The sequence below is a fragment of the Rattus norvegicus genome, chromosome 17 (assembly GCF_036323735.1).
Source record: "Rattus norvegicus strain BN/NHsdMcwi chromosome 17, GRCr8, whole genome shotgun sequence".
In the NCBI taxonomy this organism is placed as follows: Eukaryota; Metazoa; Chordata; class Mammalia; order Rodentia; family Muridae; genus Rattus; species Rattus norvegicus.
The window spans coordinates 90,267,569-90,294,117 of record NC_086035.1 but is presented as its reverse complement, the minus strand read 5'-3'; the positions used below and the strand labels follow the sequence as shown (position 1 = coordinate 90,294,117).

The 26,549-nt window shown below is 39.2% G+C and overlaps 1 protein-coding gene across 18 annotated transcripts in view; it reads right to left on the bottom strand.

The window, feature by feature from the left end:
* Potec (POTE ankyrin domain family, member C) overlaps positions 1-26,549 on the bottom strand; it is a 108,530-nt gene that overhangs the window by 62,214 nt on the left and 19,767 nt on the right. For 10 of the 18 annotated variants that reach the window (XR_005495417.2, XR_010059007.1, XR_010059008.1 and 7 more), the window contains 2 exons: positions 21,671-21,745; positions 4,490-4,551 (listed from right to left, as the gene is read on the bottom strand). Coding sequence is in view for 13 of the 18 variants with exons in the window: in XM_063276802.1 (XP_063132872.1) it covers positions 4,490-4,551; positions 21,671-21,745 (137 nt within the window). In the remaining 5 variants the exon portion in view is untranslated. The other 8 variants (XM_063276803.1, XM_008771920.4, XM_003751731.5 and 5 more) reach the window with 5 other exon arrangements.

Here is a 26,549-nt window from a genome sequence, read left to right as displayed (position 1 = left end):
CAGGCGTTCAGAGCTATGAGTTTTCCTCTTAGCACTGCTTTCATTGTGTCCCATAAGTTTAGGTATGTTGTGCCTTCATTTTCATTAAATTCTAAAAAGTCTTTAATTTCTTTATTTCTTCCTTGACCAAGTTATCATTGAGTAGAGCGTTGTTTAGCTTTCATATATATGTGGGGTTTCTGTCATTTTTTTTTATTATTGAAGACCAGCCTTAGTCCATGGTCTGATAGGTTGCATGGGACTCTTTCTATCTTCTCATATCTGTTGAGGCCTATTTTGTGACCAATTATATGGTCAGTTTTGGAGAAAGTGCCATGAGGTGCTGAGAAGAACATATATTCTGTTGTTTTAGGGTGAAATGTTCTATAAATATCTGTTAAGTCCATTTGGTACACAACTTCTTTTAGTTTCTCTATGCCTCCATTTAATTTGTTTCCATGATCTGTCCATTGATGAGAGTGGGGTGTTGAAATCTCCTACTATGATTGTGTGATGTGCAATGGGTGATTTGAGCTTTAGTAAGGTTTCTTTTATGAATGTAGGTGCCCTTGCATTTGGAGCGTAGATATTTAGGATTGAGAGTTCATCTTGGTTGGTTTTTCCTTTGATGAATATGAAGTGTCATTCCTTATTCTTTTTGATGACTTTGGTTGAATGTCTATTTTATTCAATATTAGAATGGCTACTCCATCTTGTTTCTTCAGACCACTTGCTTGGAAAGTTGTTTTCCAGCCTTGTATTCTGAGGTAGTGATTGTCTTTGTCACTGAGATGTGTTCCCTGTATGCAGCAAAATGCTGGGTCCTCTTTATGTATCCAGTTAGACTATGACTTTTTGTTGGGGAATTGAGTCATTGATGTTCAGAGATATTAAGCAATAGTGATTGATGCTTCCTGTTATTTTCATTGTTAGAGGTGGAATTATGTTTGTGAGTCTCTCTTCTTTTGATTTCATTGCAAGGAAATTACTTTCTTGCCTTTTCTTAGGTTTAGTTTCCCTCCTTGGGTTGGAGTTTTCCTTCTATTATGTTCTGCAGTGCTGGATTAGTGGAACGATATTGTCTAAATTTGATTTTGTCATGAAATATCTTGGTTTTTCTATCTATGGTAGTTGAGAGTTTGCTGGATATAGTAGCTTAGACTGGCATTTGTGTTCTCTTAGGGTCTGTATGACATCTGCCCAGGATATTCTGGCTTTCATAGTCTCTGGAGAGAAGTCTGATGTATTCTGATAGATCTGCCTTTATATATTACTTGACCTTTTCCCCTTACTCCTTTCAGTTTGTTATCTTTGTTCTGTGCCTTTGTTGTTTTAATTGTTATGTGACAGGAGAAATTTCTTTTCTGGTCCCATCTGTTTTGTGTTCTGTAGGCTTCTTGTATGTTTATGGGCATCTCTTTCTTTAGGTTAGGGAAGTTTTCTTCTATAATTTCGTTGAAGATATTTACTGGCCATTTAAGTTGGGAGTCTTCACTCTCTTCTATACCTATTAATTATAGGTTTGATCTTCTCATTGTGTCCTGAATTTCCTGGGTGTTTTGGGCTAGGAGCTTTTTGCGTTTTACATTATCTTTGATGGTTGTGTTGATGTTTTCTATGGTATCTTCTGCCCCTGAGTTCTCTCTTCTATCTCTCACATTCTGTTGGTGATGCTTGCATCTATGACTCCTGATCTCTTTCCTAGGTTTTCTATCTCCAGAGTTGTTTCCTTCTGTGATTCCTTTATTTTTTCTATTTCCATTTTAAAATCCTGGATGGTTTTGTTCAATTCCTTCACCTGTTTGGTTATGTTTTTCTGTAATTCTTTAATGGAGTTTTGCTTTTCCTCTCTAAGAGCTTCTACTTGTTCACTTGTGTTGTCCTGTATTTCTTTAAGGGGTTATTTATGTCCTTCTTAAAGTCCTCCATCATCATCAGAAAATGTGATTTTAAGTCTAATTCTTGCTTTTCTGGTATGTTTGGATATCCATTATTTGCTTTGTTGGGAGAACTGGGCTCTGATGATGCCAAACAGTCTTGGTTTCTTTTGCTTAGTTTCCTCTGCTTGCCTCTTGCCATCAGGTTGTATCTGGTGTTAGCTAGTCTTGCTGTCTCTGACAGTGGCTTGACCCTCCTGTAGGCCTGTGTGTCAGCACTCCTGTAGAACTGTTTTTGCTCAGCCGGATATGGGAACAGGGAGCTCTGCTCTCAAGTGTGTAGGTGCTCCTGGCAACTGGCTCTCAGCTCTTATTGAAGGCAGAAACCTGAAGGGCCCTGACCCTGACTGCTCCTAGGTAACCTGTGCTCAAAGGGCACAGATGGCACTAGGTGACTTCCTCTTGGTTTGGGAATATGGGAAGAGAGTAGTCTCCTTTGAGTTCTCAGGAGTGTTCGCACTTCTAAGGGTCCAGCCCTCTCCTCAACGGGATTTCGGTTTAATTTTCTATATTCTCACAGCTATGTCCACTCTTAAGTCTGAAATATTGTTTCCAACCTTCTGTATAAAGATGATTTGGTGGGCATGTATTATTTTAGTCTGTTTTCATCACGGGAAATTTCTCATTCTCCTTTAACTGTGGCAAATTTTTTGACTGGGTTCAGTAATCTGTTGGCATCCATGGTCTTTTAGATCTTGGAGTATACTTCTCAAGACTCATCTAGCTATTAAAGTTTCCAGTGAGACATCAGCTGTTGTTATTTTAGTTGGTTTTCCCTTATATGTGACTTGGTCCATTCTACTCTACCTAAACCCACATTATCCTTTAATGAAAAAGGCAGCATTATCCTAAATGGGGAAAAAAGGCTTGAATCAGGATTACTTTTGCTGTCTGGGTCTTTTGTGGTTCAATATGAATGTTAGAGTTTTTTTTCTGGAAAGAATGAGATGGGAATTTTATTGGGGTTGCATAGAATCTGCATATTATTTTTGGTTGAGGGTCAACTTCACAATACTAATTCTATCAAACAAACCATTAGCATAAGATGGCTTTCCATTTTTTAGTTTCTACCTCAAACTCTTTCTTCGAAGATTTAAAGTTTCACTGGAAAAGTCTTGTACTTTCTTATTTGGGTTTATTCGTAGATACTTCAGATTTTTGAGTTTACTGTGAGTGAGAGTGATTCCATGCTTTCTTTCTCAGAACGTTTTGTTGTTCTCATATAGAAATGCTATTGGTTTTTGTAAGTTGATTTTTGTATCCTGCCACTTTTCTGAAATTGTGGATAATTTCTAGAAGCTTTCTGGTGGAATTATGGGGACCTCTTATGTATAATATGTCATCTTCACATAGGAACAATTTAACTTTTTCTTTTACTACTTATATCCCTTTAATTTCTTTTTATTGTTGTATTATAGTTACTAGTTCTTCAAGCACTACTTGAAAATGTGTGGGGATAATAGACAGCTCTGTCTCATTCTTGATATTAATGGAATTTCTTTGAATAGCTAGTGGATTACAGTACTTACCTAGAATGGGACTCTGGATTCAGTCCACTGGCAGAATTAATGGTGTTTTAATGTAATATACTTTTAGTCAGTCTAGTATTTCTGTGTATTATCACAAGAGGCAGTCATTTCCTAAAGTGGAGACATTTAAAAATCACAGACTTGATCCTATGCAGGTTCCACTTCTATCTGAAAAGCTATTGGCATTTATGGCCTCTTTTGGATTGAAGGGTCAGTTTTCCTCAGGAATGTTGGGTCTGAGAAGCTACCCATTCTTGTAGATGGCACCACACATATGCATGTACAGCATCACTAAATGGACTCATTGGATATTGAAAAGAGGAAAAGGACACACCTGAAACTGGAAAGGGGAAATTATGGATGTTATACATGAGGAATTAGAGTGGAAGAAAATAGGAATATATTTGAAAAAACACAGTATATCCATGAGTATGAAAATTATACAAAACCACAGAAATAGTAAATGAGTTCTATAGTCTAGTTTGAAAACACAGAAAGTCAAGATTTTTGGCTAACAAAACAGGAAAGAAAACAACAGGATGCTTTAACACTATTCATGTTTAGTGACACATACTACTAAGTAAATGATACTCAACTATGTGATTGAATATATTCTTATCAAGAATTAAAACTCGGGGTTGGGGAGTTGGCTCAGTGGCAGAGCACTTGCCTAGGAAGGGCAAGGCCCTGGGTTCGGTCCCCAGCTCCGAAAAAAAGAACCAAAAAAAAAAAAAGAATTAAAACTCATTTTATACCCTACTCAATTTGCTGCAATGTGATGGTTACTATAATATACTAATTTTGATAATCTTTTTTATACATACAAGGACATATAATATTTTAACTGCCAAAATTAGTCCACTTTTCTACTCAAACAATACCATTTCAAATTGAAATTTTAATATAACTAATTTCCTCATAAGTCTGAACTCTAAGCTAGAAAGATAAAATAAAGGCAACTTATAGTTGGTTTTGAAAACTTCTAGAGTTAGAACTTCCTTACTCTGACATTATTTCTATAATATAATTGCCAAGAGATCTTACCTTGATTTCTCTCTCTTAATCTTTGTATCAGGTTATATTCATACTCCAAAAGTATTGTCCTCCTGCCATATACAAAAAAGTGGTATATGTAATCATTACTTTAGTATTGGTATGAAACCATGCCAGACACACTAAATTATTAAAAGAGTTTCAGGCAGTATCATGGCGTGTTGGTATAGTCTTCAGAACTGTGGACTTGAGCATATTTTTATTAAGCTTTTATTTAGATACGAAAATTACAAAGAAATAGTGGTGAATAAAGGTAGGATACAATGTATTAGTTACTTCTATGTTCTTGTAATAAAATGCTGCAAACAAAGCAACTGATAGAATGGAGGTTGATTATGCCTTATAGATACAAAGGAATGAGAGTGCATCATGGTGGGAACACATGCAGAGACTCAAGTTATCTTGACATGTTGGGAAGTAGCAGAAGTCAGAGACCCACACTGCTCCAGGTTGAACCTGTACCCATAGTGGAGGGTAACTCTGGATCCCAATCCACTCAGTCCACACTCAGATGCATCTTGAGCCCCAGATGTTCTGACACATTGGAGGATCACAAGATCAAAGGATCACAGGATCACAGGAGGGACAGGCTCTTAGGAGGGACAAAGGATCAGCAGAGACAGCAAAGCCAGTTAACACCAGAGACAACCAGATGACCAGAGACAAGGGTAAGAACATAAGCAACAGAAAATAATACTACTTGAAAACATCAGAACCTAGTTCCCCACAAAAGCAAGACCCAACACACCTAAAAAAAAAGTATTGAGATCTAAAATCTCAACTCATGAAGATGATAGAGGACTTTAAGAGGGATATATGTAACTCCCTTAAAGAAATACAAGAGAACAAAGGTAAAATAAAAAAGTGGAAAGACTTAAGAGGAAACACAAAAATCTCTTAAAGAAACACAGGAAAACACAAACAGGTGAATGAATTGAACAAAACCATCCAGGATTTGATAATGGAAATAGAAACATTAAGGAAGACACAAAAGGAAACAACACTGAATATGGAAAACCTAGAAAAGACAGCAGGAGTCACAGACTCAAGCATTACCAATAGAATACAAGAGATAGAAAAGAGAATCTTAGGCATAGAAGATACCATAGAAGATGCTGACACAAGAGTCAAAGAAAATAAAAAACTCAAAAAGTTCCTAACTCAAAATATTCAAGAAATAAAATAAACAATAAAAAGACGAAACCTAAGAATACTAAGTATAGAAGAGAGTGAAAATTCCAACTTAAAGGGTCAGCAAACATCTTCAACAAAATTATAGAAGAAAACTGCCTCAGAGTAAAAGCCTAGAAAACAACTTTCTAAGCAAATGGTCTGAATAAACAAGCTGAAGTAGCCATTCTAATATGGAATAAAATCAACTTTCAACTAAAAGTTATCAAAAAAGATAAGGAAGAAAATTTCATATTCATCAATTCATAACAGAAATCTTACTAAATCTCGAAGCACACATTGCATCTCACACAACAATAGTGGGAGATTTCAACACCCCACTCTTATTGATGGACAGATCATGGAAACAGAAACTAAACAGAAACATAGAGAAACTAACAGAAGTATGAACCAAATGGATTTAACAAATATTTATATAACATTTCATCCTAAAAGAAAAGAATATACCTTCCTCTCAGCACCTCATGGTTCTTTCTCCAAAATTGATCATATAATCAGTCACAAAACAGGCCTCAGCAAATACAAGAAGATTAAAATAATATCATACAACTTATCAGATCACCATGGCTGGTCTTTAATAACTATATACCGACAGAAAGCCCACATACACATGGAAGTTGAACAATGCTCTACTCAATAACTTGCTCAAGGAAGAGATAAAGAAATTAAAGACTTTTTAGAAATTAATGAAAATGAAAGCACAACATACCCAAACTTATGGGACAAAATGAAAGAAGTGCTAAGAGGAAAACTCATAGCTCTGACTGCCTCCAAAAAGAAACTGGAGAGAGCATACCTTAGCAGTTTGACAGCATACCTAAAAGCTCTAGAACAAAAAGAAACAGTTACACCAAAGGGAGTAGACAGCAGGAAATAATCAAACTCAGGACTGAAATCAACAAAGTTGAAACAAAGAGAATTGCCAAAATTGGGAGCTTTTTCTTTGAGAAAATCAAGATAGATAAATCCTTAGCCAAAGTAACTAGAGGATACAGAGACAGTATCCAAATTAATAAAATCAGAAAGGAGAAGGGTTGACATAACAAACGAAACTGAGGAAATTTTAAAAATCACCAGAGCCTACTACAAAAGTCTATACTCAACAAAACTGGAAAATCTAGATGAAATGAATCATTTTCTAGACAAATACCAGGAACCAAAGTTAAATCAAGTTCAGATAAACCATCTAAACTGTCGTATAACCCCTAAGGAAATAGAAGCAGTTATTAAAATTCCCCCACACACAAAAAAAGCCCAGAGCCAGTGTAGAATTCTATCAGACTTTCAAAGAAGATCTAATACCAATATATCTGAAAGTACTCCACAAAATAAAAACAGAAGAAACACTACCCAATTATTTCTATGAAGCCACAGTTACACTGATACCTAAACCACAGAAAGACCCAACAAAGAAAGAGAACTTCAGACCAATTTCTCTCATGAGTATCGATGCAAAAATACTCAAATTTCTCACAAACCAAATCCAAGAATACATCAAAACAATCATTCACCATGATCACGTAAGGCTTCATCACAAAAATGCAGGAATAGTTCAATATGAGGAAATAAATCAATGTAATCTATGAAATGAACAAACAAAGAAAAAAACACATGGTCATCTCATTACATGGTGAAAAAGCCTTTCACAATATAAACACCCCTTCATGTTAAAAGTATTAGAGAGATTTAGAATTCAAGGTTCATACATAATCATAATATAAAGCAATATACATACAGCAAACCAATAGCCAACATCAAACTAAATGGAGAGAAACTCAAAGCAATCCCATTAAAATCAGGGACAAGACTAGGCTGCCCAATCTCACTGTAGCTACTCAATATAGTACTCAAAATTCTAGTCAGAACAATTAGACAAAAAAATCAAAGGGATATACATTGGGAAGGAGGAAGTCAAGATTTCACTATTTGCAGATGATATGATAGTATACATAAGCAACCCCAAAAATTTTACCAGAGAGCTTCTACAGCTGATAAACAACTTCAGCAAAGTGGCTGGATATAAAATTAAATCAAACAAGTCTTCCTCTACTCAAAGGATAAATGAGTTGAGAAAGAAATTAGGGAAACAACACCCTTCACAATAGTTACACATCATATGAAGTATCTTGGTGTGACTTATATCTTTCACTTGCTTTGTATGACAATACTTCAAGTCCCTGAAGAAAGAAATCAAAGACCTTAGAAGAAGGAAGGATCTCCCATGCTCATGGATAGGCAGGATTAATATAGTAAAAATGGCCATCTTGCTGAAAGCAAACTACAGATTCAATGCAATCCCCATCAAAATTCCAACTCAATGCTTTATAGAGTTAAAAAAAAGCAATTCAAAACTTCACTTGGAATAACAAAAACCTAGGATAGTGAAAACTATTCTAGACAATAGAAGAACTTCTGGGGAAATTACTATCCCCGACCTCAAGCTGTACTACAGTGCAATAGTGATTTAAAAAGCTGCATAGTATTGGTAAAGAGACAGGTAGATCAATGGAATAGAATTGAAGACGCAGAAATAAACCCACACATCAATAGTCATTTCATTTTTGACAAAGAAGCCAAAATTATTCAGTGGAAAAAAGACAGCATTTTCAACAAATGGTGCTAGTTCAACTGGCAGTTAGCAAGTAGAAGAATGCAAATTGACCCAGTTTTATCTCCTTGTACAAAGCTCAAATTCAAGTGGATTGAGGACCTCCACATAAAACCAAATGTGCTGAATCTAATAGAAGAGAAAGTGGGGAAGATATTTCAACACATTGTCACGGGGGAAATTTTTCTGAACAGAACACCAATGGCTGATAACAACAATCAACAAATGGGACCTCATAAAACTACAAAGCTCTGTAAAGCAAAGGACACTGTCAATAGGACAAAATGGCAACCAACAGACTGGGAAAATATCTTTACCAACGCTAAATCAGATAGAGGGCTAATATCCAAAATATCCAAAAACTCAAGAAGTTACCCTCCAGAGAACAAAATAGCCTTATTTTTAAAAAATGGGGTACAGAGCTAATCAGAGAATTCTCCACGGAGGAATCTTGAATGGCTGAGAAGCTCTTAAAGAAATGTTCAACATCCTTAGTCATTAGGGAAATGCAAACCAAAACAACCCTGAGATTACACCTCACACCAGTCAGAATGGTTAAGATCAAAAGCTGAGGTGACAACAGATGCTGACAAGGATGTGAAGAAAAAGGAACACTCCTCCATTTTTGGTAGGAATGAAAGCTGGTATAACCACTCTGGAAATCAGTCAGGGGGTTCCTCAGAAATTTGGAAAATTCTACCTGAAGACCCAGCTAAACCACTACTGAGCATATACCCAAAAGATGCCCCAACATATAACAAGGACACATGCCCCACTATGTTCATAGCAGCCTTATTTATAATAGCCAGAAGCTGGAAAGAGCCCAGATGCCCTCAGTATAAGAATGGATACAGGTCTTCCTGGTTGCTGCCGCTGCAGAGAGCCCCTGGGCAGCACCCCACGAGCGAACCTGAGCCTCGGGACCACAGGTAAGACCAAATTTTCTGCTGCAAGAAAGCTGCCTGGTGAGCTTGGGACACACGGAAGCAGAATTTCTCTAGGACTGGGCACGTTCTGTGTTTACCGGAAGTCCCACACCCGTGGATCCCGGCCCGCAGCAGCTCTCTGCTCCCAGACCCGGTGAGAGAGAGACCCAACCGCCTGGTCAGGTGGGCACTCCTGAGGCTGCAGAGCGGAAGAGACCACCAACACTGCTCACCCCTGCCCACTTCCCTGGCCCAAGAGGAAACTGTATAAGGCCTCTGGGCTCCCGTGGGGGAGGGCCCAGGAGCGCCAGGACACCTGCCTGAGACACCGCCGGAACCTGAAAGAAACAGACCGGATAAACAGTTCTCTGCACCCAAATCCCGTGGGAGGGAGAGCTAAACCTTCAGAGAGGCAGACAAGCCTGGGAAACCAGAAGAGACTGCTCCCTGCACACACACATCTCGGACGCCAGAGGAAAAAGCCAAAGACCATCTGGAACCCTGGTGCACTGAAGCTCCCGGAATAGGCGGCACAGGTCTTCCTGGTTGCTGCCGCTGCAGAGAGCCCCTGGGCAGCACCCCACAAGCGAACTTGAGCCTCGGGACCACAGGTAAGACCAAATTTTCTGCTGCAAGAAAGCTGCCTGGTGAACTCAAGACACAGGACCACAGGAACAGCTGAAGACCTGTAGAGAGGAAAAACTACACGCCCGAAAGCAAAACACTCTGTCCCCATAACTGACTGAAAGAGAGGAAAACAGGTCTACAGCACTCCTGACACAGGCTTATAGGACAGTCTAGCCACTGTCAGAAATAGCAGAACAAAGTAACACTAGAGATAAACTGATGGCGAGAGGCAAGCGCAGGAACCCAAGCAACAGAAACCAAGACTACATGCCATCATCGGAGCCCAATTCTCCCACCAAAACAAACATGGAATATCCAAACACACCAGAAAAGCAAGATCTAGTTTCAAAATCATATTTGATCATGATGCTGGAGGACTTCAAGAAAGACATGAACACACTTAGGGAAACACAGGAAAACATTAATAAACAAGTAGAAGCCTACAGAGAGGAATCGCAAAAATCCCTGAAAGAATTCCAGGAAAACACAATCAAACAGTTGAAGGAATTAAAAATGGAAATAGAAGCAATCAAGAAAGAACACATGGAAACAACCCTGGATATAGAAAACCAAAAGAAGAGACAAGGAGCTGTAGATACAAGCTTCACCAACAGAATACAAGAGATGGAAGAGAGAATCTCAGGAGCAGAAGATTCCATAGAAATCATTGACTCAACTGTCAAAGATAATGTAAAGCGGAAAAAGCTACTGGTCCAAAACATACAGGAAATCCAGGACTCAATGAGAAGATCAAACCTAAGGATAATAGGTATAGAAGAGAGTGAAGACTCCCAGCTCAAAGGACCAGTAAATATCTTCAACAAAATCATAGAAGAAAACTTCCCTAACCTAAAAAAAGAGATACCCATAGACATACAAGAAGCCTACAGAACTCCAAATAGATTGGACCAGAAAAGAAACACCTCCCGTCACATAATTGTCAAAACACCAAACGCACAAAATAAAGAAAGAATATTAAAAGCAGTAAGGGAAAAAGGTCAAGTAACATATAAAGGGAGACCTATCAGAATCACACCAGACTTCTTGCCAGAAACTATGAAGGCCAGAAGATCCTGGACTGATGTCATACAGACCCTAAGAGAACACAAATGCCAGCCCAGGTTACTGTATCCAGCAAAACTCTCAATTAACATTTATGGAGAAACCAAGATATTCCATGACAAAACCAAATTTACACAATATCTTTCTACAAAGACAGCACTACAAAGGATAATAAATGGTAAAGCCCAACATAAGGAGGCAAGCTATACCCTAGAAGAAGCAAGAAACTAATCGTCTTGGCAACAAAACAAAGAGAATGAAAGCACACAAACATAACCTCACATCCAAATATGAATATAAAGGGAAACAATAATCACTATTCCTTAATATCTCTCAATATCAATGGCCTCAACTCCCCAATAAAAAGACATAGATTAACAAACTGGATACGCAACGAGGACCCTGCATTCTGCTGCCTACAGGAAACACACCTCAGAGACAAAGACAGACACTACCTCAGAGTGAAAGGCTGGAAAACAACTTTCCAAGCAAATAGTCAGAAGAAGCAAGCTGGAGTAGCCATTCTAATATCAAATAATATCAATTTCCAACTAAAAGTCATCAAAAAAGATAAGGAAGGACACTTCATATTCATCAAAGGAAAAATCCACCAAGATGAACTCTCAATCCTAAATATCTATGCCCCAAATACAAGGGCACCTACATACGTAAAAGAAACCTTACTAAAGCTCAAAACACACATTGCACCTCACACAATAATAGTGGGAGATTTCAACACCCCACTCTCATCAATGGACAGATCATGGAAACAGAAATTAAACAGTGATGTCGATAGACTAAGAGAAGTCATGAGCCAAATGGACTTAACGGATATTTATAGAACATTCTATTCTAAAGCAAAAGGATATACCTTCTTCTCAGCTCCTCATGGTACTTTCTCCAAAATTGACCATATAATTGGTCAAAAAACGGGCCTCAACAGGTACAGAAAGATAGAAATAATCCCATGCGTGCTATCGGACCACCACGGCCTAAAACTGGTCTTCAATAACAATAAGGGAAGAATGCCCACATATACGTGGAAATTGAACAATGCTCTACTCAATGATAACCTGGTCAAGGAAGAAATAAAGAAAGAAATTAAAAACTTTTTAGAATTTAATGAAAATGAAGATACAACATACTCAAACTTATGGGACACAATGGAAGCTGTGCTAAGAGGAAAACTCATAGCGCTGAGTGCCTGCAGAAAGAAACAGGAAAGAGCATATGTCAGCAGCTTGACAGCACACCTAAAAGCTCTAGAACAAAAAGAAGCAAATACACCCAGGAGGAGTAGAAGGCAGGAAATAATCAAACTCAGAGTGGAAATCAACCAAGTAGAAACAAAAAGGACCATAGAAAGAATCAACAGAACCAAAAGTTGGTTCTTTGAGAAAATCAACAAGATAGATAAACCCTTAGCCAGACTAATGAGAGGACACAGAGAGTGCGTCCAAATTAACAAAATCAGAAATGAAAAGGGAGACATAACAACAGATTCAGAGGAAATTCAAAAAATCATCAGATCTTACTATAAAAACCTATATTCAACAAAACTTGAAAATCTTCAGGAAATGGACAATTTCCTGGACAGATACCAGGTACCGAAGTTAAATCAGGAACAGATAAACCAGTTAAACAACCCCATAACTCCTAAGGAAATAGAAGCAGTCATCAAAGGTCTCCCAACCAAAAAGAGCCCAGGTCTAGACGGGTTTAGTGCAGAATTCTATCAAACCTTCATAGAAGACCTCATACCAATATTATCCAAACTATTCCACAAAATTGAAACAGATGGATCACTACTGAATACCTTCTACGAAGCCACAATTACTCTTATACCTAAACCACACAAAGACACAACAAAGAAAGAGAACTTCAGACCAATTTCCCTTATGAATATCGACGCAAAAATACTCAATAAAATTCTGGCAAACCGAATTCAAGAGCACATCAAAACAATCATCCACCATGATCAAGTAGGCTTCATCCCAGGCATGCAGGGATGGTTTAATATACAGAAAACCATCAACGTGATCCATTATATAAACAAACTGAAAGAACAGAACCACATGATCATTTCATTAGATGCTGAGAAAGCATTTGACAAAATTCAACACCCCTTCATGATAAAAGTCCTGGAAAGAATAGGAATTCAAGGCCCATACCTAAACATAGTAAAAGCCATATACAGCAAACCAGTTGCTAACATTAAACTAAATGGAGAGAAACTTGAAGCAATCCCACTAAAATCAGGGACTAGACAAGGCTGCCCACTCTCTCCCTACTTATTCAATATAGTTCTTGAAGTTCTAGCCAGAGCAATCAGACAACAAAAGGAGATCAAAGGGATACAGATCGGAAAAGAAGAGGTCAAAATATCACTATTTGCAGATGACATGATAGTATATTTAAGTGATCCCAAAAGTTCCACCAGAGAACTACTAAAGCTGATAAACAACTTCAGCAAAGTGGCTGGGTATAAAATTAACTCAAATAAATCAGTTGCCTTCCTCTATACAAAAGAGAAACAAGCCGAGAAAGAAATTAGGGAAACGACACCCTTCATAATAGACCCAAATAATATAAAGTACCTCGGTGTGACTTTAACCAAGCAAGTAAAAGATCTGTACAATAAGAACTTCAAGACACTGAGGAAAGAAATTGAAGAAGACCTCAGAAGATGGAAAGATCTCCCATGCTCATGGATTGGCAGGATTAATATAGTAAAAATGGCCATTTTACCAAAAGCAATCTACAGATTCAATGCAATCCCCATCAAAATACCAATCCAATTCTTCAAAGAGTTAGACAGAACAATTTGCAAATTCATCTGGAATAACAAAAAACCCAGGATAGCTAAAGCTATCCTCAACAATAAAAGGACTTCAGGGGGAATCACTATCCCTGAACTCAAGCAGTATTACAGAGCAATAGTGATAAAAACTGCATGGTATTGGTACAGAGACAGACAGATAGACCAATGGAATAGAATTGAAGACCCAGAAATGAACCCACACACCTATGGTCACTTGATTTTTGACAAAGGAGCCAAAATCATCAAATGGAAAAAAGATAGCATTTTCAGCAAATGGTGCTGGTTCAACTGGAGGGCAACATGTAGAAGAATGCAGATCGATCCATGCTTATCACCCTGTACAAAGCTTAAGTCCAAGTGGATCAAGGACCTCCACATCAAACCAGACACACTCAAACTAATAGAAGAAAAACTAGGGAAACATCTGGAACACATGGGCACTGGAAAAAATTTCCTGAACAAAACACCAATGGCTTATGCTCTAAGATCAAGAATCGACAAATGGGATCTCATAAAACTGCAAAGCTTCTGTAAGGCAAAGGACATGGTGGTTAGGACAAAACGGCAACCAACAGATTGGGAAAAGATCTTTACCAATCCTACAACAGATAGAGGCCTTATATCCAAAATATACAAAGAACTCAAGAAGTTAGACCGCAGGGAAACAAATAACCCTATTAAAAAATGGGGTTCAGAGCTAAACAAAGAATTCACAGCTGAGGAATGCCGAATGGCTGAGAAACACCTAAAGAAATGTTCAACATCTTTAGTCATAAGGGAAATGCAAATCAAAACAACCCTGAGATTTCACCTCACTCCAGTGCGATTGGCTAAGATCAAAAACTCAGGTGACAGCAGATGCTGGCGAGGATGTGGAGAAAGAGGAACACTCCTCCATTGTTGGTGGGATTGCAGACTGGTAAAACCATTCTGGAAATCAGTCTGGAGGTTCCTCAGAAAATTGGACATTGAACTGCCTGAGGATCCAGCTATACCTCTCTTGGGCATATACCCAAAAGATGCCTCAACATATAAAAGAGACACGTGCTCCACTATGTTCATCGCAGCCTTATTTATAATAGCCAGAAAATGGAAAGAACCCAGATGCCCTTCAACAGAGGGATGGATACAGAAAATGTGGTACATCTACACAATGGAATATTACTCAGCTATCAAAAACAACGAGTTTATGAAATTCGTAGGCAAATGGTTGGAACTGGAAAATATCATCCTGAGTGAGCTAACCCAATCACAGAAAGACATACATGGTATGCACTCATTGATAAGTGGCTATTAGCCCAAATGCTTGAATTACCCTAGATCCCTAGAACAAACGAAACTCAAGACGGATGATCAAAATGTGAATGCTTCACTCCTTCTTTAAATGAGGAAAAAGAATACCCTTGGCAGGGAAGGGAGAGGCAAAGATTAAAACAGAGACTTAAGGAACACCCATTCAGAGCCTGCCCCACATGTGGCCCATACATATACAGCCACCCAATTAGAGAAGATGGATGAAGCAAAGAAGTGCAGACCGACAGGAGCCGGATGTAGATCGCTCCTGAGAGACACAGCCAGAATACAGCAAATACAGAGGCGAATGCCAGCAGCAAACCACTGAACTGGGAATAGGTCCCCTATTGAAGGAATCAGAGAAAGAACTGGAAGAGCTTGAAGGGGCTCGAGACCCCAAAAGTACAACAATGCCAAGCAACCAGAGCTTCCAGGGACTAAGCCACTACCTAAAGACTATACATGGAGTGACCCTGGACTCTGACCCCATAGGTAGCAATGAATATCCTAGTAAGAGCACCAGTGGAAGGGGAAGCCCTGGGTCCGGCTAAGACTGAACCCCCAGTGAACTAGTCTATGGGGGGAGGGCGGCAATGGGGGGAGGGTTGGGAGGGGAACACCCATAAGGAAGGGGAGGGGGAGGGGGATGTTTGTCCGGAAACCGGGAAAGGGAATAACACTCGAAATGTATATAAGAAATACTCAAGTTAATAAAAAAAAAAAAAAAGAATGGATACAGAAAATGTGCTGCATTTCCACAATGGAGTACTGCTCAGTTAGTAAAAACAATGACTTCTTGAAATTCACAGGCAAATGGATGGAACCAGAAAATATCATCCTGAGTGAGGTAACCTAGAAACAAAAGAAGACACATGGTATGCACTCACTGAGTGGATATTAACCCAAAAACTCATAATGCCCACGATACAAGCCACAAACTATATGGAGCTTAGGAGGAAGACCAAGATGTGAATGCTTCAGTCCTGCAGGGAACAGGGAACAGGAAGATTGCAGGAGGTGGAGTGTGGGGGAATCTGGGAGGGAGAGAGGAGGGGAAGGTAAAAAGGGGGGAGGATCAAGTACTAGAAAGGACTGAAGAGAGGTACTGATGGTCAGGAAATCAAATAAAAATATGTAAAAGTGAGAGATGAGGAACTGGTGGTAGTTGCTGGAGGGTGACTCCAGGGAAGCAAGAGGCTCGCATGACACAATGGACCCAGGACTTTAGGGCAACAAAGGAGAGATAAAACCTGTATAGATCACCTCCAGTAAATAGGCACAGCCCCCAGTCAAATGATGGCATCACACACCCACCTCAAAGTTTTTAACCCAGAAATGTCCCTGTCCAAAGGAAAGACAGGGACAGAAAATGGAGCAGAGACTGAAGGATGAGCCATTAGGGGACTTCCCCACCTGGAAATCCATCCTGTCTGCAGACAACAAACTGACACTGTTGCTGTTGCCAAGAAGTGCTTGGTGACAGCAACCTGGTGTGGCTGTTCCCTTGGAGGTTAAGCCAACAACTGAACAATGTAGATGAGGATGCTCACAGCCAGTCGTCAGACTGAGCTCAGGGACTGCTGTTGGGGAGCTGACAGAGAGACTAGAGCATCAGAGAGGGATTGCAACCTCATAGGAAGAACAATGTCAGCTGGCCAGACCAACCAGTGCTCCCAGGGACTAGACCACCAACCAAGGAGTGTACAGGAAGGGATCCCAGGCTGCAGATACATCTGTAGCCTTGTCTGACAACAATGAGATAGGAGGCCCTTGATCTTGTGGAGGGTTGATGCCCCAGGGTAGCGGGATGCTGGAGCAGTGGAACAGGAGTGAATTGGTGGTCAGAGGAGGACCCTCACAGAATCAAGGGGGAGGGGGAGAGGGCCAATGGGATGGGGGTTGTTGGAGGGGTAACCGGGAAAGGAGATATCATTTGAGATCAGAAGGACAGAAGTGATTAACAAAAGAAGAAACAAAAACAAAAACAAAAAAATGAAGACGTGAATAGATAAGCAATGGAATAATTTGTATCTTAAATAGAATTGATTTCAAAACCCAAAAGAAACCTTATGTGTTATTTTTCTTCACAGAAACTAATACCCAACATTACAGCTTTCAGCAAATATGAAGTGCTATACGTTTACTAGCTACTCTGTTATCTGTGGTTTGCAGTTTAGAGAAGAAAACCCATTGAATGGTTTAAAATTCACATTAACATAAAATCTTAAATTTGTACATTAGTTATTATTACTGAACTAATAAATAATACCGATATTTTTTTAACTATTAAATTATAAAACATAAATATTTCTTCTTTACCTAACAAAATTCTTTCATTTTTTGTGATTTTTTTTGTCTTACTGCATGTACGATTCTTTTTTTAAATTAATTCATGTATTTTATTGGATACTTTATGTATTTACATTTCAAATGTTATCTCCTTCCCCCCCCCACTTCTATGAAGATGCTCCCACTCCCACCCACCCACTCCCACCTTAACACCCTGGCATTCCCCTACACTGGGCATTCACAGGACCAAGGACTTCTATTGATGCCAGACAATGCCATCCTCTGCTACATATGCAACTGGAATCATGGGTCCCTCCATATGTACTCTTTGGTTGGTGGTTTAGTCCCTGGGAGCTCTGGGGGTGGGGGGTCTCATTGGTTGATAATATTGTTCTTCCTATGGGGTTGCAAACCCTTTCAGCTCCTTCAGTCCTTTGTCTAGCTCCTCCATTGGGGTCCCTGTGCTCAGTCTGATGGTTACCTGTAAGCATACTCATCTGTATCAGTAAGGCTCTGGCAAAGTCTCTCAGAAGACATCCATATCAGGCGCCTGTCAGCAAGCACTTCTTGGCATCAGCAACAGTGACTGGAATTGGTGGCTGCATATGGGATGGATCCCCAATCGGGGCAGTCTCTGAATGGCCTTTCTTTCGGTCTCTGCTCTACTCTTTGTCCCTGTATTTCCTCCTGAGAGTATTTTGTTCCACATTCTAAGAAGGACTGAAGCATCCACATTTTGGTCTTCCTTCTTCTTGAGTTTCATATGATTTGTGAATTGTATCTTGGGTATTCAAGCTTTTGGGCTAATATCCACTTATCAATGAGTGCATTCCATGTCCATTCTCTTGTGACTGGTTACCTCACTCTAGATCCATCCATTTGCCTAAGAATTTCATGAAGTCGTTGTTTTTAATAGCTGAGTAGAACTCCGTTATGTAAATGTGCCACATTTTCTATATCCATTCCTCTGTTGAAGGACATCTGGGTTGTTACCAGCTTCTGGCTATTATAAATAAGGCTGCCATGAACATAGTGAAACATGTGTCTTTGATGTATGTTGGAGCATCTTTTGGATATATGCCCAGGAGTGGTTTAGCTGGGTCCTCAGACAGAAGTATGTCCAATATTTGGAGGATATACCAGAACGATTTCCAGAGTGATTGTGCAAGATTGCAATCCCACCAACAATGGAGGAGTGTTCCTCTTTCTATACATCCTCGCCAGCATCTGTTGTCATGTAAGTTTTTTATCTTAGCCATTCTGTCTTGTGAGAGGTGGAATCTCAGGGTTGTTTTGGTTTGCATTTCCCTGATGACTAAGGATGTTGAACATTTCTTTAGGTGCTTCTTGGCCATTCGATATTCCTCAGCTAAGAATTTTTTGTTCAACTCTGTATCCCATTTTTAGTAGGATTATTTAGTTCTCTGGAGTCTGACTTCTTGAGTACTTTGTATACAATAGATAATAGCGCTCTAGCAGATATAGGATTGGTAAAGATCTTTCCCAATCTGTTGGTTGCTGTTTTGTCCTTTTGCCTTACAGAAGCTTTGCCATTTTATGAGGTCCCATTTGTCTATTCTTGATCTTAGAGCATAAGCCATTGCTGTTCTGTTGAAGAAATTTTCCCAGTGCTCATGTGTTCAAGGCTCTTCCCCACTTTCTCTTCTATTAGTTTCAATATATCTTGTTTTATGTGGAGGTCCTTGATCCACTTAGGTGAGAGCTTTGTGCAAGGAGATAAAAATGGATCAATTTGTTTTCTTTTACATTCTGACCTCCAGTTGAACCAGCACCATTTGTTGAAAATGCTGTCTTTATTCCATTGGATGGTTTTGGCTTCTTTGTCAAAGATCAAATGACCATAGATGTGTGGGTTTATTTCTGGGTCTTCAATTCTATTCCACTGATCTACCTGACTGTCTCTGTACCAATACTATATAGTGTTTATCTCGATTGCTCTGTAATACAAATTGAGGTCAAAGATGGTGATTCCCCCAGAAGTTCTTTCATTGTTGAGAAGTTTTCAACATCCTGGGTTTTTTTTGTTGTTGTTGTTATTCCAAATGAATTTGAAAAATGTTCTTTCTAACTCTATGAAGAATTGAGTTAGAATTTTGATGAGGATTGCATTGAATCCATAGATTGCTCTTGGCAAAATGGCCATTTTTACTATATTAATCCTGCAAGTCCATGAGCATGGGAGATCCTTCTATCTTCTGAGATCTTCAGTTTCTTCCTCAGAGACTTGAAGTTCTTGTCATACATATCTTTCACTTGCTTGATTAGAGTCACACCATGGTATTTTATATTATTTGACAATTGTCAAGGCTATTTTTTCCCTACTTTCTTTCTCAGCCTTTTTATCCTTTGAGTGGAGAAAGGCTACTGATTTATTGAGTTGTTAATCAGCTGCAGTTCTCCGTTGGAATTTTTGAGGTTTCTCATCTGTAAATAGTGATGCTTTGATGTCTTCCTTTCCAACTTGTATCCTTTTGATCTTTTTTGGTTGTTGTCTAATTCCACTGGCTAGAACTTCAAGTACTAAATTGAATAGGTAGGGAAAGAGTGGGCAGCACTGTCTATTCCCTGATTTTATTGGGACTGTTTCAAGTTTCTTTCCATTTAGTTTGATGTTGACTACTGTTTGCTGTATATGGCTTTTACTATATTTATGTACGGGTCTTGAATTCCTGTTCTTTCCAGGACTTTTATCACGAAGGGGTGTTGAATTTTGTCAAATGCTTTCTCAGCATCTAATGAGATGATCATGTGGGTTTTAAGTTTTTATAATGGATTACGTTGATGGATTTATGTATATTGAACCATCCCTGTATCCCTGGGATGAAGCCTGCTTGATCATGGTGAGTGATCATTTTGATGTGTCCTTGGATTTGGTTTCAGAGAATTTTATTGAGTATTTTTGCATTGATATTCATGAGGGAAATAGGTCTGAAGTTCTCTTTCTTTGTGGTGTCTTTGTGTGGTTTAGGTATAAGCATAATTGTGGCTTCAAAGAACAAATAGAGTATTTCTTCTGTTTCTACTTTGTGGAAAGTTTTAAGAGTATTGGGATGAGGTCTTCTTTGAAGGTGTGATAGAATTCTACACTAAACCCATCTAGTCCTGGGCTTTCTTTGGTTGGGAGACTTTTAAAGACTGCTTTCTTTAGGGGTTATTGAACTGTTTAGATGGTTTATCTGATCCTGATTTAACCTTAGTATCTGGTATCTGTCTAGAAAACTGTTCATTTCATCCAGATATTCCAGTTTTGTTCCAGTTTTATAGTAGGATCTGATGATTATTTGAATTTCCTCAGTTTCTGTTATGTCTCCCTTTTCTTTTCTGATTTTGTTAATTTAGATACTGTCTCTATGTCTTTGATTCATCTGGCTAAGTGTTTATCAAGTCTGTGACTTGAGCTCATCCTTCCTGTGGGCCTGTGAGTCTGCGATCTTAGAAGTGAGAGCACTCCTGGGAATCTAGCTCTTTCCAGGCAGGATTTGGGTCTGGAGGGTTGTGGGACAGCCTTAGCTCTGGGCACAGAAGAAGAACAGAAGGATCCCATCACAGGTTGCTACGTGGTTCCTGTGTCCTGTGTGCTCCTAACTTGGACAGTTATCAGAGAGAAAATGGTGGTCTCACCTGTGGGCTTAAGAGTGAGAGCACTCCTGGGAGACTAGCTGTCTCTGAACAGGATTTGGGTACAGAAGGCTGTGGGACAGCCTTAGCTCTGGGCTCAGATGCAGGCCAAAGGAAAGTCCTAGTAAAATCTTAACCCTCAGACCATTGTTATAATGATGCTTAATTTCATGGTTATCATTTGTATTGGTTACTTTTCTGTTGTTGTAATAAAATGCTACAGCCAAGGCAACTGATAAAAGGAAAAGTTGATTATGGCTTATAGATACAAAGGAATGAGAGTCCATCATGGTGGAAACAGATGCAGAGACTCACAGTCAGACAGTCTAAATGGTCTAAATGGGAGTTCTCCATCAAATCACTTCCCTCAGAGTTCAGGGAACCCCATGGAAGAGAAGGTAGAAAAACTCTAAGAGCCAGAGTGGATGGAGGACACTGTGAGAAAAAGGCCTTCAACTAAGCAAGGCACATAAGAGCTCACAGAAATGAAACAGCAAGCCCAGGGTCTACAATTGTCTGCACCAGGTCCTCTGCATATATTATAGCTATTAGCTTAGTATTTCCATGGGACTCCTGACTCTGAGAAAGAGTGGGTCTCTGACTCTTGTGCCTCTCCTTGGGACACTTTTCCTTCTGATCAGTTGCCATGTCCAACATTACTATGATAGTTTTTTCTTCATCTCATTATATTTTATTTTGTCGTATTTGGTTCTTACCTCTTAGAAGTCTGTTTTTCCCTAATGAGAAACAGCAAGGGAGTGGATCCATAGAGGAGGGGAGGTGGAAAGGAACTAGGAGGAGTAGAGGGAAAGAAAACTATATTCAGGATATATTATATGAGAAAAGAATCTATTTTGTTTTTCCTTTTCAAATCAATAGCCAAGTATGATTAATCTTATAGGCAAAATTCAAGCCTTTTTCATTGTTAAAATCTGTTAACATGAGTTTAATAAATCAAAATAGAAAAAATGTGATGCTCAACAATAGAGGATAGAAAAGATTTACATAAACCCTAGGCATGGTTCTTTTTAAAATAAAACTAAGTCAGTGGTTGGAGATTTAGCTCAGTGGTAGAGCACTTGCCTAGCAAGCGCAAGGCCCTGGGTTCAGTCCCCAGCTCCGAAAAAAAAGAAAGGGGAAAAAAATAAAACTAAGTCAAAACAAGAAAGAACTCATTAAATATGTATACATAAAAATATGTCATATATAAAATAATCTTTGAACATTGAAGCAGCACTCTAAGTAGTGAAATTTTCATTTAAAATCAAGAGAATGTAAACCCCGTAGGAGAGAGAAGCACCGCCCGGACAGGTGGGCACTCCTGAGACTGCAGAGTGGAAGAGACCACCAATACTGCCCACCCCTGCCCACATCCCCGGCCCAAGAGGAAACTGTATACAGAATCTGGGAACCGGAAGACAGGGGCACTGGAGCTGCAGGTCCCCTGCGCCCCAGACACCACCGGAACCTGAAGGGACTGGATCAACAGTTCTCTGCACCCAAATCCCGTGGGAGGGAGAGCTAAACCTTCAGAGAGGCAGACACGCCTGGGAAGCCAGAAGAGACTACACTCTGCCCACATTTCTGACGCCAAAGGAAAACACCTAACACCATCTGGGACCCCGGTGCACGGGGGCTCCCAGAAAAGGCAGCATAGGCCCTCCTGGTTGCTGCCCTCACAGAGTGCTAAAAAGCAACACCCCACGAGCCTCGGGACCACAGAAAAGACCAACTTTTCTGCTCCAAGCGACCTGCCTGCTCGACTCAGGACACAGGCCAACAGGAACAGCTGAAGACCAGGAGACAGGAAAAACTACACGCCCAAAAGCAGAACACTCTGTTCCCATAACTGGCTGAAAGATAACAGGAAAACAGGTCTACAGCACTCCTGACACACAGGCCTATAGGACAGTCTAGCCACTGAAAGAAATAGCAGAACAAAGTAACACCAGAGATAATCTGATGGCGAGAGACAAGGGCAAGAACCCAAGCAACAGAAACCAAGACTACATGGCATCATCGGAGCCCAATTCTCCCACAAAAGCAAACACTGAGTATCCAAACACACCAGAAAAGCAAGATCTAGGTTTAAAATTATATTTGATCATGATGCTGGAGGACTTCAAGAAAGACATGAAGAACTCCCTTAGAGAAACGCAGGAACACATAAATAAACAAGTAGAAGTCTATAGAGAAGAATCACAAAAATCCCTGAAAGAATTCCAGGAAAGCAGAATCAAACAGTTGAAGGAATTAAAAATGGAAATAGAAGTAATCAAGAAAGAACACATGGAAACAACCCTGGATATAGAAAACCAAAGGAAGAGACAAGGAGCCGTAGATATGAGCATCACCAACAGAATACAAGAGATAGAAGAGAGAATCTCGGGAGCAGATGAGTCCATAGAAATCATTGACACAACTGTCAAAGATAATGGAAAATGGAAAAAGCTACTGGTCCAAAACATACAGGAAATCCAGGACTCAATGAGAAGAACAAAACTAAGGATAAGAGTATAGAAGAGAGTGAAGACTCCCAGCTCAAAGGACCAGTAAATATCTTCAACAAAATCATAGAGGAAAACTTCCCTAACCTAAAGAAAGAGATGCCCATAAACATACAAGAAGCCTACAGAACTCCAAATAGATTGGACCAGAAAAGAAACACCTCCCGACACATAACAGTCAAAACACCAAATGCACAAAATAAAAAAAGAATATTAAAAGCAGTAAGGGAAAAAGGTCAAGTAACATATAAAGGCAGACTTATCAGAATCACACCAGACTTCTCGCCAGAGACTATGAAAGCCAGAAGATCCTGGACAGATGTCATACAGACCCTAAGAGAGCACAAATGCCAGCCCAGGTTACTGTATCCTGCAAAACTCTCAATTAACATAGATGGAGAAAGCAAGATATTCCATGACAAAGCCAAATTTACACAATATCTTTCTACAAATCCAACGCTAAAAAGGATAATAAATGGTGAAGCCCAACACAAGGAGGCAAGCTACACCCTAGAAAAAGCAAGAAACTAATCATCTTGGCAACAAAACAAAGAGAAGAAAAGCACACAAACATAACCTCACATCCAAATATGAATATAACAGGAAGCAATAATCACTATTCCTTAATATCTCCCAACATCAATGGTTTCAACTCCCCAATAAAAAGACATAGATTCACAAACTGGATACACAATGAGGACCCTGCATTCTGCTGCCTACAGGAAACACCTCAGAGAGAAAGATAGAGACTACCTCAGAGTGAAAGGCTGGAAAACACTTTCCAAGCAAATGGTCAGAAGAAGCAAGCTGGACTAGCCATTCTAATATCAAATAAAATCGATTTTCAACTAAAAGTCATCAAAAAAGATAAGGAAGGACACTTGATATTCACCAAAGGAAAAATCCACCAAGATGAACTCTCAATCCTAAATATATATGCTCCAAAAACAAGGGCACCTACATACACAAAAGAAACCTTACTAAAGCTCAAAGCACACAGTGCACCTCACACAATAATAGTAGGAGATTTCAACACCCCACTCTCATCAATGGACAGGTCATGAAAACAGAAATTAAACAGAGATGTAGGCAGACTAAGAGAAGTCATGAACCAAATGGACTTAACAGATATTTATAGAACATTCTATCCTAAAGCAAAAGGATACACATTCTTCTGAGCTCCTCATGGTACTTTCTCCAAAACTGACCATATAATTGGTCATGAAACAGGTCTCAACAGATACAGAAAGATAGAAATAATCCCATGCATCCTATCAGACCATCACGGGCTAAACCTGGTCTTCAATAACAATAAGGGAAGAACGCCCACATATACATGGAAGTTGAACAATGCTCTACCCAATGATGACCTGGTCAAGGAAGAAATAAAGAAAGAAATTAAAGATGTCTTAGAATTTAATGAAAATGAAGGTACAACATACCAAAACTTATGGGACACAATGAAAGCTGTGCTAAGAGGAAAACTCATAGCTCTGAGTGCCTGCAGAAAGAAACAGGAGAGAGCATATGTCACCAGCTTGACAGCACACCTAAAAGCTCTAGAAAAAAAGATGCAAATATACCCAGGAGGAGTAGAAGGCAGGATATAATCAAACTCAGAGATGAAATCAATCAAGTAGAAACAAAAAAGAAACATAGAAAGAATCGACAGAACCCAAAGTTGGTTCTTTGAGAAAATCAACAAGATAGATAAACCCTTAGCCAGACTAACGAGAGGACACAGAGAGTGTGTACAAATTAACAAAATGGGAAATGAAAAGGGGGACATTAACTACAGAATCAGAGCAAATTCAAAAAATCATCAGATCCTACTACGAAAGCCTATATTCAACAAAACTTGAAAATCTGCAGGAAATGGACAATTTCCTAGACAGATACCGGGTACTGAAGTTAAATCAGGAACAGATAAACCATTTAAACAACCCCATAACTCCTAACGAAATGGAATCAGTCATTAAAGGTCTCCCAACCAAAAAGAGCCCAGGTCCAGATGGGTTCAGTGCAGAATTCTATCAGACCTTCATAGAACACCTCATACCAATACTATCCAAACTATTCCACAAAATTGAAACAGATGGAGCACTACCGAATTCCTTCTATGAAGCCACAATTACTCTTATACCTAAACCACACAAAGACCCAACAAAGAAAGAGAACTTCAGAACAATTTCCCATATGAATATCGATGGAATATTACTCAATAAAATTCTTGCAAACTGAATCCAAGAAAACATCAAAACAATCATCCATCATGATCAAGTAGGCTTCATCCCAGGCATGCAGGGATGGTTTAATATATGGAAAACCATCAACGTAATCCACTATATAAACAAACTGAAAGAACAAAACCACATGATCATTTCATTAGACGCTGAGAAAGCATTTGACAAAATTCAACACCCCTTCATGATAAAAGTCCTGGAAAGAATAGGAATTCAAGGCCCATACCTAAACATAGTAAAAGCCATATACAGCAAACCAGTTGCTAACATTAAACTAAATGGAGAGAAACTTGAAGCAATCCCACTAAAATCAGGGACTAGACAAGGCTGCCCACTCTCTCCCTACTTATTCAATATAGTTCTTGAAGTTCTAGCCAGAGCAATCAGACAACAAAAGGAGATCAAGGGGATACAGATTGGAAAATATCACTATTTGCAGATGATATGATAGTATATTTAAGTGATCCCAAAAGTTCCACCAGAGAACTACTAAAGCTGATAAACAACTTCAGCAAAGTGGCTGGGTGTAAAATTAACTCAAATAAATCAGTTGCCTTCCTCTATACAAAAGAGAAACAAGCCGAGAAAGAAATTAGGGAAACGACACCCTTCATAATAGACCCAAATAATATAAAGTACCTCGGTGTGACTTTAACCAAGCAAGTAAAAGATTTGTACAATAAGAACTTCAATACACTGAAGAAAGAAATTGAAGAAGACCTCAGAAGATGGAAAGATCTCCCATGCTCATGATTTGGCAGGATTAATATAGTAAAAATGGCCATTTTACCAAAAGCGATCTACAGATTCAATGCAATCCCCATCAAAATACCAATCCAATTCTT